Source organism: Myotis yumanensis, unplaced genomic scaffold (genome assembly GCF_028538775.1).
Source record: "Myotis yumanensis isolate MYYU_CA2020_CCGP unplaced genomic scaffold, mMyoYum1.0.hap1 SCAF_1, whole genome shotgun sequence".
Lineage (NCBI taxonomy): Eukaryota > Metazoa > Chordata > Mammalia > Chiroptera > Vespertilionidae > Myotis > Myotis yumanensis.
The window spans coordinates 232,960,696-232,974,730 of NW_027223752.1; the positions used below are offsets into that span (position 1 = coordinate 232,960,696).

The 14,035-nt window shown below is 42.2% G+C and overlaps 1 protein-coding gene across 3 annotated transcripts in view; it reads right to left on the reverse strand.

Annotated features, from left to right (window-relative positions):
• The window catches only part of C1QTNF7 (C1q and TNF related 7), a 97,023-nt gene extending 84,897 nt beyond the window's left edge, over positions 1-12,126 (reverse strand). For 2 of the 3 annotated variants that reach the window (XM_070411094.1, XM_070411085.1), the window contains exon 1: positions 11,738-12,025. In XM_070411094.1, coding sequence (XP_070267195.1) covers positions 11,738-11,759 — 22 coding nt within the window. In that variant the 5' untranslated portion in view covers positions 11,760-12,025. Of the gene's footprint in view, positions 1-11,737; positions 12,026-12,066 lie in introns of those variants that run through there. The other variant, XM_070411122.1, reaches the window with a different exon arrangement.
• Positions 12,127-14,035: the final 1,909 nt, after the last annotated feature.

The window sequence follows — 14,035 nt, forward strand, 5'->3', positions numbered from 1 at the left end:
GTTATAGCCTGGATCTATGGTGTTGCTGATGATGTACCCTGATAAATGGCTATATACACTTACAGGCATTAGCATTAAGACAGCAATGTAGATTTGAGTTAGCAAATGGCAAGCAAAATCATCTCAAATCCAACATCTGAGGCCCAGGATAATTAAAGTAAACCAGGGAAAGCCATTATGGATTTTGCTTGTCACTCCTTTGAGGCATCACAGAAACACTTCCATCTGGGGTGAAATCGTTTTCTTGGATTTGTTTACATTCACATGCAAGTCCCTTCCCTGAGCATCTATGTGTGTTCTTTTCTCTTGCTTGTGCTTTTCTTTTAAATCATCTACCAGATGTCAATTTGTCCAGTGAGAAGAAATACTCTAAAACAAAGAGGTCTATGGAAATATTAGCTGGCTGTCCAAAAACATCAGGTTCTTCACAACTGGCATTTGTATTTCACCTTCTGGCCTGCATGTTTTATCTCACCTAGTATCTGATTTAATACTACCAATGGGGCCCTAGATGGTTTGGCTCAGTAATACTACCAATGGGGCCCTAGATGGTTTGGCTCAGTAATACTACCAATGGGGCCCTAGATGGTTTGGCTCAGTGAATAGAGCATCAGCCTGTGGACCAAAGGGTCCCAGGTTTGATCTGGTCAAGGGCACATAACTTGGTTGCAGGCTCCTACTGGGCCTGGGCCCAGGTCGGGGCTCATGCAGGAGGCAACCAATCGATGTGTTTCTCTCACATCAATTTTTCTCTCTGTCATTCTCTCTCTCTTCCACTCTACCTAAAAACCAATGGAAAATATCCTCAGGTGAGGATTAATAACAATAAAAAATGCTACCAATGGGTCCACTGTACTAGGAACAAATCATTCCCATTTCAATGATGGACTCCAAGGCTCAGAGAATTCAAATAACTTTCCCACACTCATACAGCCAGGAAGGGTTAGGGTTGGAACTGGCACACAAATAGATCACAATTCCAGATTCTTCTTTCTTTTTAGTTAATTACAAAGAAAAGCAGCATCATAGCACGGGTGAAAATAGGCTTTGCTGCAACTAAGTCTTGTTTTAAAAATCTGAGTGTCTTAGTTGGCCTTTTTATGAGATGAGCTTACTGGCAATGAAAAGTTCGCATTAAGGGAAAAGAAGTACTTAAATCAGAGAGAATAATAGTTTCTCTGCAGTCTGGGTGTCAGACAGTATCCAGATTAGCAGTGAGAGCAACCCTGGAAAAGACCTGGTTTTCCTTAGGTATCACTAATTGAACTCTACCTTCTTTTCTACTAACCAGAGGTTGGGTTCAGATTCTTTCTCAATAAGGGTGTTACTATTCATCCCAAGAAACTGACATGGAGTAAGCAGTAGTGGTGAAATCATCTGGAATATGGTGTCCAGGTCTGATGTCCATTTCAAGAAGGGTCTGGCTATTCTTGGTGAACCACACGGTACCCAGGGAAAATTCCTCCCTGCCAGTGCAGGGAGACCCTGGGGGGCTTTGGGAAGGTAGAGGGTGACAGTCTTCTAAAATTTAAAACACCAGAAAAAAGAGATGGACTTCATGCTACCTTTGAAAGAAGAACAAGGACCAATGGAAAGACATTAAGAATGGCAAGATTCTGATGGCCAGTGCTGTTTTAATGGAAGAGGTTACCTTGATCAGTATGAGCTTTTTAGTACTGTTGGCATTGAGGCTGGATGTGAGATCTGACATGTAGATAAATTCTAAAAGCCTGTTTGGCCCTAACCGGTTTGGCTCAGTGGATAGAGCATCCGCCTGTGGACTGACGGGTCCCAGGTTCGATTCCGGTCAAGGGCATGTACCTTGGTTGCAGGCACATCCCCAGTGGGGGGTGTACAGGAGGCAGCTGATTGATGTTTCTCTCTCATAGATGTTTCTAACTCTCTATCCCTCTCCTTTCCTCTCTAGAAAAAATCAATAAAATATATTAAAAAAAATAAAAGCCTGTTTGACTAGCATCCCATCTCAGCCTCAGGGACAAACATGAATATGATCAACAATTTCTGTGACATTTTAAGGGCCTGTCATATAAGTTGTCTTCAGGAAATGAGAGTGTTTGTGAAATATCCACACTATATTGGAATCACATAAAATTGCCATTTTGTAGGTAATAAAATGGTTGAAGGTCAGCAGTTTTATATAGTTCAATGTAATTCATATAAAGGCAAAGGAATAGACTTGATTCTTTAGACCTGGGTTACACAGAGAAAAGATGCCCAAGAAACTGTCAGGAGTTCACTGTGCATAGGTATTGCACTGTTCTGGGTTGAATTATGTCCCCCCAACCCCCAAATTCAAAGTTTTAGTACTTCAGCATATGACTATGTTTGAAGATAAGGCCTTTAAAGAGGTGATGAAGTTAAAGTGAGGCCCTGAGGGTGGGCCCTAATCCAATTAGACTGGGGTCCTTATAAGAAGAGATTTTGACACACAAGGAGAAACCAGGGTGTCTGCAAGAGAAAAGGCCATGTGAGGACACAGCAAGAAGGCAGCCATCTACACACTAAGGGGAATGGCCTTGGAAAGAACCAAATCAATCAACACCTTGGTCTTGGACAGTGATGGCGAACCTTTTGAGCTCGGCGTGTCAGCATTTTGAAAAACCCTAACTTAACTCTGGTGCCGTGTCACATATAGAAATTTTTTGATATTTGCAACCATAGTAAAACAAATATTTATATTTTTGATATTTATTTTATATACTTAAATGCCATTTAACAAAGAAAAATCAACCAAAAAAATGAGTTCACTTGTCACCTCTGACACGCATGTCATAGGTTTGCCATCACTGGTCTTGGACTTCTAGCCTCTGGAACTGTGAGAAAATTAATATATGTTGCTTAAGCCACCCAATCTGTGGTATTTGGAATGCATGGGTCTATGGTATATGGAGGATGACTATAGGGGTAAAGGTGGACAAGGAGGGCTCTGAAGAGATAGATTTTCAAAGTCACCTGAAGACCACGCCAAGGAATATGGTTTCAGTTGTGAAGGAAAAGAGAAGATGTTAATGATCTGAGAAATTGATATAAATACCTATGATAAAATGGGTTGATAAATTTAAAGAATCCAATCCCTTAACTAAGATTCTATTGATGTCAAATTAGATTTTAGAGGAAATGGGATACAAATTATTACTTCATAAATTTATTTTTGTCAAAAAAGGTAAGATTTCTGACTTTTTATGGCTGAGTAGTATTCCATTGTGTAAATGTACCACAGCTTTTTGAAACAGCATGGATTATGCTAAGTGAGATAAGCCAGTCAGAAAAAGACAAATATAATATGATCTCACTTATATGTGGAATCTAATGTACAAAATAAACTAACAAAATAGAAACATACTCACAGATACAGAAAACAGACTGACAACTGTCAGAGGAGAGGAGGTAGGGGGGCTTGGTGAAAAAGGTGATGGGATTAAACAAAGAAAGAAAAAATCCCTCACAGACAGACAATAGTATAGTGATTACCAGAAGGAAAGGGGGTAGAGGGAGGTAGAATAGGATGGTTTATTACCCCATCTTATCATTCACCTGGGAGGTAGTATGGAGGGAGACTTAATCCTATTTAAAAGAGGAAAGAGAGGTGATGGAAGGAGACTTGTCTTGGGGTGATGAACACACAATATAATAACAGATGATGTATTATACTAGTAGAATTGAACACCTGAAAATGGTATGCTTTTATTAAATGTCACCCCAATAAATTCAATAACATTTTATTTTCTAAAAAAAAAATTAATGGTCCAAAAATGAAACTGAAATAAAAATCACTTGACCAATTTAAGAGAATAAGCTGTTTCCGGAATGTTAGCAACTGGCAAGGATACCAAGAATGTCTTAGTGAAAACTCTCACATGCTGGTAGAGTACAATTTGTAGGGGGCTTTTTAGGGCAGCTACATGAGCTCTGTTTTGCTGTTATTTGTAGAAAAGGCTCTGAAAATGCAAATATTTGATACTATTCTATAATTAGTCTTTCATTAATTAGGACTAACTCCATCCTCTTGATTTTGAGGCAGAGACAGACAAACAGACAAACGTGTTGGCATTTGAGCTCCTGTCTAGCTCTGTGGCCTTGGGCAAGTCACTTTACCTCTCTCTCCTCTTTTAAATAGGATTAAATCTTCCTCCCTACTGCCTTCCAGATGAATGATAAGATGGGGTAATAAACCATCCTAAGGGATTATTATGATACAGAGCAGAGGCACACTATGTTCATAGTGAAAAAAAATCTCTATGTAAAACTGAAAGACTAGTCAAGACCTTTGGACCGCTAGGCAGAAAGTAAGGAATCCTTTCAGGGTCCATGTGGCAGGTGGAAAGAGTGTGGGTTTTTGAGACTGGGATACTTTGAGTTTAAATATATGCTCCATCTCCTAGCACTTGTCAGATCTTAGGTAAGTTACTCACCACTCCTCATCTGCAAAATGGTGATGTGGAGCAAGTATACATGAAGTATTTGCACAGGCTAGGTGCTTAATAAAATAGTCTATTAAGCTGATCATAAAACACTTCCTCTGGCCAACTGAGCAACTTTGGAGGAGCCATTTCATCAGTTACTGGGGCCCACCTTTCACTGACAATTATTGAATACCTACTGGGTGTGTGAGAGATAACTTTGTGTGTTCTTCATCCCCAAATGCTTCCAAGAATGTTTTCTGGTCCCTTGTGTGTATCTGTTTAAGAGTTGTGCAGACCAGGAAGCAGAAGTTTCTTGAAAACACATTTCCCTTTTTTTCCCCCTGAAAGTTCAAGTCCATGAGTCCATGGAAGAGGGGGAATAAGAGATATCTGATGGGACATTTCCCACCAGACCTGCAGTGATTGGTGGTCGGGGATCAGTGCACTTGGTAGAAATGGAAACATGCTAATTCCAGCAGGGTCATAATAAATGTGAGAAGTCCTCAAAAGGTTGAATGGACTCTTTTAGCAGGGCTGAAAGTCTGCATATATTATTGCCTGCTGCCAGACAGCTGAGGGCAATTTCCCCAGTCTGATAATCTTACAGTTTACTAAGCCTTACCTTTGATATGTATATCTGCTTTGCTATAGGGAAAAATCCTATATAATAAAGAGGTAATATGCAAATTGACCATCACTCCAACACACAAGATGGCCACTCCCATGTGGAAACAAGATGGCTACCACAAGATGGCCAGCAGGGGAAGGCAGTTGTGGGCAATCAGGACAGCAGGAGAGGGCAGTTGGGAGGGACCAGGCCTGCAAGGGAGGGCAGTTGGGAGCGATCAGGCCTGCAGGGGAGGGCAGTTAGGGATGACCAGGCTTGCAGGGGAGGGAGTTGGGGGGACCAGGCCTGCAGGGGAGGGAAGTTAGGGGTGACCAGACCTGCAGGAGAGGGCATTTGGGGAGGGACAAGACTTGTAGGGGAGGGCAGTTAGGGTTGATCAGGCTGGCAGGGGAGCAGTGAGGTGTTGACCAGGCTGGTAGGGGAGTGGTTAGGGGGTGATCAGGCTGGCAGGCAGAAGCAGTTAGGGGCAATCAGGCAGGCAGGCAGGCAGGCGAGCGGTTGGGAGCTAGCAGTCCTGGATTGTGAGAGGGATCCCAGATTGGAGAGGGTGCAGGCTGGGCTGAGGGACAAACCCCCCCCCCCCCCCCACCCCCCCGTGCATGAATTTTGTGTACCAGACCTCTAGTGTATTAATAAAAAGTGAGGGATCCAGAGATTCAGAGAGCTCAGCTTTTCAAGCTAAGCCTTCCCTGGCTCCCCCAAAATGCCTCCCAAATTTATATTTCATGTCTAGTTTATTTAATTTACTCACAGCCCCTTCTCCAGATTCCTGAACCCTAGTAGATTCAGGATAACAGCCCAGCAGAAACACTCACTGTGTGGCTCAGACACAGGGTGCCTGGCCTGGATGGTGATTCTCAGATCCCAAACAGGAGATTCCATAGACATCAGGGACAGGCAATTTATAAGAATTGTCATAGGTGGTGTGAAGGAAGATCTCACTGGTATTGGCGGTGGTGGGGGGTAAGAGCCTAATAATTTTTAAAACTGCATTTCCTGTAGACATAGACTCTTGGAATCTGAATCAAGTCAAGTTGAGTGAAAGAAAAGAAAGAAATGTGACATTTCTTACAGACCTGTGTTATTAGATTGGCACTTGCTATAGCTGTAAGTCATTGGAGATCTAAAGATTAATTCATGTCTACTCTTTAGAAGCTTTCCACCTATTTGGGAGCTGGAGAATGTCATATGACACCTAATAAATAACTCAGAGCTTGGCAAGACCCTCCACGGTGTGTAAGAATTCTCAGTCAAAAGAGGCAGACAGTTGAAAGATTCAAAAGGCAGCCAGTCAGATTGATGGATAAGAATTTCTCCTGAAGAAATATATTGAAATACACTCTCCATCATTGCATGCCAATATCACAATTTCTAATTGCCACACTGTAAACTCATAAAATTTTATAGACCCTAATGTGTTTTTGGAAATATGCCCATTTGATATGAAGGAGAAGTCCAGAAACTGGTGATGGAATAAGAAACTGTAGAGTTAATGATTTCCATAAAATTGCTCACAGGTTTGTCTTCATGGAGTCTGGGAGCTGAGAAGGCCCCTAGAGGACAGACAGCTCCTCCTGTCCCTTCCATTCCCCAAACCCTCTTATTTCCCAGGGTCAAATCAAATTTAGCATGACCTCAAAGTTGTTGTTTGAAAGACCACTGTGATGGTCAGGGTCTTGGTATAGCAGGTTTAGGAGACTGGGCCCAATGTTTACCTCCACCCCTTAACTGCTGTGTGAATAAAGACCGCTGTTACCTCTTGCCTGGGCAAATATCACTTCCTAACTGGAGGTTTAGTCTCTGTCCCTTCTAAATACTGATTAATCATCTTAAATTATTTTTCTACTGAACTGCTAGGGAGTTACTTTCTTGTTTACAAACTTTCAATGATCACTCCATTAAAAAAATCCAAATTTTGTGGTTTGGCATTCAAGGCTTCCTTAGGACATGATTCCAATCAACTATCCCAGCCCCCCTGCCACTGCCCCCCAATCAAGTCTTTTGAGCTTATTACTTTTGCTCTCCATGCTGTACTTGTTCTGCCAGGGAAGCTTTCCTGTACCTCTCCACACTGGTATCTCTCATGGTTTTCCTAATATTTCCTCACTGCCTGCAATGCTCCTACCACCAATCCTTATCCATCTGTCAAGGCCAAATTGCATGTGACCTCCTCTGAGGAGTCTTTCCTGAGCATCAGATGGACCTGAGTTTGAGATCATACTCTGACACTTATTTCTTAAAAGACTTCAGGTGGTTACTGAATTTTTTAGTGCTTAGTTTTCTCATCTGTGAAATGGGTAAGTTAACACCCATCTTGTAGCCTTGTAAAGTACACATGGGTTAGTCATATTGTAAAGTACTTAGCACAGTTCCTTGTACATGGTAAATAGCAAAGAATGTTACACATTACTCTGATTTTTTCCATGGACCCGAGGTCTCCTTTTCTCTGAATTCCCATTCACCTTGAGCCTCTCTTATATTCTTTCTTGTAAATCTGATTTTGCATTTTACATGTTGGAACACGTGTTTTATTTTCCCCATTGGAATGATAACTCCTTGAAGGTGGGATCATGTTTTATTCTGGTGTCCTTTGCAATGCCCTCTATACAGCAGGCCCCTGAACCATAGGCGAAGGCTGACCTTTCGGGTGTGAAACTGCTAATGAGAATTTGCTTTCCTCTCATTATTTCTTCTAAAAATTGGCAATATTTTTAAAAGTTAATTTTGCTTAGATATGAGAATCCTAGTTGTTGGGCTTCTGTTTCAGAGAAATATGGGAAGTCAATTCATGAAGTGGCTCGTGGAGATTAATAAATTTTAATTAAATCTTGGGAAACTTCACACACTTGAAGGCCATGTGGCCTGAACTCCATCTCACCATTTTTCAGCACACTTTCCACATCCCATGCGCTGTGTGCCACTCCTTGGGAAAAAATGGTTTCATGTTCTAATGAGTTTGTGAAACATTAGATTCTAATGACCCACTCCTAAAGAGATAGACACATTAAAAAACAAAAACATGGGAGAACAGATCAACTTTCTAGCATGTGTGACGATCAAAAAGTTTTGATTACTAGAGCTCCATATGAAGTTACTGAGATAAATTTGGGCAAATTATTTAACCTTTCTGAGCTACAATTTTCTCAAATTATAAAGTAAAGATGACAGTAGAATATCACTAATAATATCTCCAATAGGTTGTGCATTTTAAATGAAACTATCAAATAAAGTGCCTAGAATAATGCTTGATGCAAAATAAGTAGTCAATAAAAGGTTATAAATAAATATGTTTTTATTAGTACAAATACTTGCAAATAGAGTATTCAAAAAATAAAATGAAAAGCTAAAATGTGTGAGAAGGCCTGCAGTGAAGAAAGCATCGTTTAATAGCTAATAAGAGCTCACATTCATTGAGCTCTTATATGCCAGATACTCTGATAGCAGACCCTTTGCATGAATTTCTAATTTAATCCTCAAGATGCCCCTAAAAGAATAGGTAGAGTTATTATCCTCATTTAACAGATGAAGAAACTGATGCTTGAATGGTTCTGGGCACGCAGGGCAGTTAAAGGTGGAGCTGTGTTTGAAGTAGGACGACTGTGACCCCAGACCTAAGTTCTGTTTCACATGGTGCCCAGCTTTCCTCATCACACCTTTGGTCATCCTCTCACTAATGACCCAGGCCACGGGTGCGCCTTGATATGCATTTTGGGAAGGAGAGTCTCAATTCCCCCCGTCTGCTTGGTTCATGGGAGCAGCCATGTTTCCCCACCTCTGCGCTTTTGCTCACTGGCCTCTGCTTGCACTTTCTTGCCCCTCTTGCTTCTCTCATAATATTTCAATCCTCCTCTAAGGTCTATTCAAAAACAAGCTATGAGAAGCTGTCTTTGAGGTCAGCAGGCTGATTTCTAAAGCCTCTCTCTAAACTCTTCTCCACCTACTTCCTACAGGGTTGAGTGCCTTCCTTCTTTCTGTCAAGGGCCAAGTTCAGAGCCTTGTTGAGGTTTATGGCACAGAGTGGACACCCAGGTAAGGGTATCTCTTTCCTAGTCTCTCCAGGGTGTGATTCCTCAGCCTGGTCATGGTTCACAGGTCCTGGTTCACAGATCTGGGGTGTGTGGCAGTAGCAGGCAAGATGGGCTAAGGCAGTGGTTGGCAAACCGCGGCTCGCGAGCCACATGCAGCTCTTTGGCCCCTAGAGTGTGGCTCTTCCACAAAATACCACATGCTGGTGCGCACGTACAGGGAACATTGTGGAGTGAAAGAAGATGTAGTGTCGAGGATTGAGAAAGATATGTTGAGATGGTTTGGACATATAGAGAGGATGAACGGAAGGAGACAGAGGAAACAAGTACACAAGATGAGTGTGGATGGGAGAGTTGAAAGGGGTCGACCTCAGCGAACTTACCTCAATCAGACTGAGGACGTTTTTAGCAGAGGCCAGCTTAGGAGTACCCTAATTAATAACTATGTACCTACTTATATAGTTTAAGTTTAAAAATTGGGCTCTCAAAAGAAATTTCAGTCGTTGTACTGTTGATATTTGGCTCTGTTGACTAATGAGTTTGCTGACCACTGCACTAAGGGGTTTAAACTAAAATCCTTTCCAGTTCAGACAGCATGGCTCCCACACTCCCTGGCAACTCATTGGTTAATACCCTCCTCCCTCCGACCTCTCTCCCAGCCTCTCTCTCAGCCTCTCTGAGGTGAACAGATATGATTAGGTCGCATGGGTCCTCTCATCACCGTCCTTTTGGGGACAACCCTGACCTGTCCTTTCCAGGGCGCTGTCCAGGTTTCATCACCTATCCCCCCAGTGGCTGCGCCTCAGATGAGTCAGCTGGCTTGGGTTTCATTAGCAACTCTAATTGCCTTTTGTTTTCTTCCTCATTGGGGCCTCTGAAGGTCCCAGAGGCGGTGCCTGGCGGATCTGGCTTCCAGAGAGGCCGCCAGCCTCCGTGGGAACCCGGGATGGAAAGTCCTCGCTGGGCTCCGCAGCAGTCACGTCATGCCACACTGCGCTTTTCTTGGCCGCACCCTTCCCCAGGGCGCACTCAGGCGCCACGTAACCGCTGGCCATCCCAGCTCTCCAGCTGCCTGTGATGAGGTCATGGGGTGGGGTCCCAGAGACCCCCTCCAAATAGGGTGGGGGCTTCCTCAACTGGCTTGGGAATGGCCGAGAGGACGAGAAGGAGGAGATGGTAATTACTCTTGAATGTCCAACCCACTGCTGCCTCTCTTGATGCCGTATGGCCGGCATGGAGAGAGACAAAGGGAGACGAGAGAAGATAAGGAAAGGAGAAGGACAAGACCTGATAGGCACGGGTCCCTCAGTTTCTCCATTACCAATGATGGATGGAGAAAGGAACTCACAGTTACTCTTGACCACCTTGCAATGAGCTGATGGAACTGCCTTCTCCCTTTTCTACAATAACGTCCTTCCTCTGATCTTATCGCTTTCCTTTCACGGAGACTACAAAAGGCAGGGGAAGACACGATCATCCACCATAAGTAATCAGAATTAACACAGAAGGGGAACCTATCCCAGTTACAGACAGCAGTTGCTACAGCAAAGACAGAGTCCTTCTCAACCCAAGTCCAGCGCCCTGGGGGAGCACCCATGTTCTCACCCAGGCCTAACAGGAGCGTCTGCCAGTGTTTCTAGATCGGCGGGGTTTGCAGGCTGAGGTTGCTTAGATGTCCCAAGCCACTCAAATGCTTGGTCAAAACCACAGGGATTTTAAGTTGCTGCCTGTGAGTTTCTGCTTGTGAGTCCATATGTGCGCGTAAAGGAATGAATACGGGCTCTGCTAAATTGCAGCGTGCTGGAAGAATTTGCAGACCTCCGCAAATATCTAGGTTTTTTTTGCACCTGGAAGTCTGCCTCGAAAAGATGGGAACACTGATAACAGACTTTTTCAGAGAAATTGAAAGAACACATCACACATTGACGTGCCCTTCCTCTTAAAACCACAAGAAACTTCTCATATGGTCAACGCATGGCAAAACAAAGAACAGTTTCGCCTCTCTGCTCGCTACCTGCTTCTGAGGCACAATCAAGAAGACAAAGCCACCCCATTCATATAATAGGACCGTCAGTCACTTTGATTGAATAAACCTGGAGTTGAACTTTTTTTCTCCCCAAGACATAATAACTGCAACCTCCTCCATGTGGTTACAAAGGAAAAATCAAATGATTTATTTAACTTTTGAAAACACATCCCGCAAAACAAGTTTATAAGATGCCATAGAAACCGTATTTAGAGGATTTTTGGAACGTTATTAAAAACGTCCATGGGAAAGATTTCTGAGTTAATAGCAAGATTATAGTGCAGGAAGTTGAGCTGCATATAACCGAAGGAGAAAATGTAGACACTCTGACCTCGGCAGTATGTTAGCCCATCGCCACACTAGCAAATGCCAAGTGCACCAGAATAGATATTTTGAAGAGCCGCACACAGTTTCTAAAGGAAATGGCATTTTTCATGCAGTCAAAAGATACTTCACAGAGGTTTGTGCGTCAAGCAGAATAGAAAGTAGGAGAAAGCACCACCGCTGAGTTTTCCAACCTCTGATTCATTTGTTGATATACTTTCTACAAGTCCCTCATTTCTTTACAAGTAGCTGTCTTAAGTTTCTCTAATAAATATTTTTGACAAAGGCCACAATGAAAATGGTAGCTTACCTTGTCTAGGCATTGCTGACATCACACGTTCCCCCTAAACATGAAGCTTTCTGGCTTTGGTTGTCCCATGAAGTTAGAAACCATTAAAAAAAAATGTAGAGCAGAAATACGTGTTTATTATCCAAAGCTGCTTCAAAACAATATAAAAAATAACTTGATGAAAAATGAAGCGCTCGTCTGAGCATGAGAACGCGTTTGAAGCTCGGAGCTCATGCTGTTGTAAGAGGTTTTGCAACTGTCTTCCTCAGTTTAAACAACCTCCTGCTCCTCCCAGGCACTTGCCAGCTCCTGTAATTTAAAGCAACTGCGATCCTTCCCATAATACTCACATTTCAAAGAGCTCAGTATATACTCTCGTTAGGAATGAATAGGAGTGGGTGACGTTCCTCCATAAACCCAGATGGAGGCAAATGAGCAGCGAGGGTTTCAGGTGTCTAAACCCTTCTGTTTCCCTCTTTTATCCATGGATCTTCTCACCCTGTTACTTCCAGTTGCTTTTGCCTTTTCAAGTGATGCCTTGAGAACGAATGGCATCACTTCACTGGGAACAAAAAGTACATAGGAAAGTTTATGTCCCAACTCTGGGAACGATGGAGCTGGTGAAATTGTGTTTAAACAGCTCTTCGCTATCACAATGATTTCATGAAATGCTCCTGTTTGAAATTTTAAAAATTAGTAGACATTATATTTTCATAAAAGGGGAAAATACCTAAACTGATGTTATTGGTCTTATTTTAACCTTCATCCTGCTTGCAAATCACCATCCCCAGAAAGGTTACTTGCTTTGCAGAGTTCATCCACACAGCTGAATACATTTTCTGACATTTAGTTTGTAACTGGTGTTACCAGTTTTACTGAAAGCACCCTTCCCTAACTGATATCTCTCTCTCTCTCTCTCTCTCTCTCTCTCTCTCTCTCACACACACACACACTTGTGAATTAAAATTATAGCCAACTTAAAGTGTGGTCAACTGAAATTGGTGATTTAAAATTTTTATAGTATATCTTTTAATAAAATTTTCAACTACAATCCACATTCAATGCTATTCTGCATCCGTCTCAGATGCACAGCACAGTGGCCAGTCACACACTCTACAGTGTGGTCCCCGACATACCAAGCAGCCACCTGGCCCCATACATAAGTCATTACCATATTATTGACTATCTTCACTATGCTGTAATTTACATCTCTGTGACTATTCTGTAACTACCAATTTGTAATTCTTAATTCCTTCATCTTTTCTACCCAGTCCCCCAACCTCCCTCCCCTCTGTCAAATGTTAATCTGTTCTACTTTTTTATTTTATTCTTTAGGTTTCATATGTAAAGTGAAATCCTTTGGTATTTGTCTTTCTACATCTTAAATCAGGGATTGCTCAGTACATGATAAATAACAAGTGCTCAATAAACACTTACTGAATGAATAAAACAGTGCATAGGTCCAGACCAATCAACTGTTTTGGTGATCTTGGTTTTCAGATCTTGGTTCCCATCAGGCAAGGTTAATATGACAAAGCTTCTACAGATAGTAAAGGTCAGATAATGTATGCCCTTGTTAGATTTAATGAATGGTTATAATATAATGAAATCCCTTAAATGACTATAGAAAAGATTTATTAAATAAATGAAACCATTTGGTGGAGAAAGTAAATGTTGACACAGGCACAATCTATTAAGTATTCTCACTGTGTAAATTTATGCAAACAAGTTATAGCACAAAAAAATCTCATTCAGCAATTAAAAAGCTATACATTATTTTTTACTGTGATTTCTGAAGTCACCCAAAGTAACTATTATTCTATGGCCAGAAGATAACACTTCTGATTGAAATAGTGCAAAGAGAAAGAATCTCACACTACAGGGAGAGGTCAGGTTTCAGACTTAATGTGCTGTGAAAGCAGAGACAAAGGTGGAGTTGATTTTTGCTCTGGCTTCTCCTGGGGAGATGTCTGGAGACACAAGCACACATACTGTCCTAGACACGGATCCACCATGCTCCAGTTGTATGACTTCCAATGTGTTACTTCATTTCTGTAAGTGTTGGTTTCCTTAGTAGTGAAAGATTTAATGTAGGTGTGTTAAAACAACCTATTTACATATATACAGAATACTGCATTTATTCAACACAGTAGACGTGTACTGCCCTGTGGGAGGAGGAGGTTCTGGATAGGGCGCTGGCTCCGCTCTCTGGGAAACTCCCTTTTTCATCATCTCTATGGCCACCAGGTCCTCCTCCTGAGAGGCTCCCCTGGCCCACCTCTGAGGTGCGTGTTGAGGAGCTGGCCCTTCGTGCAGCCA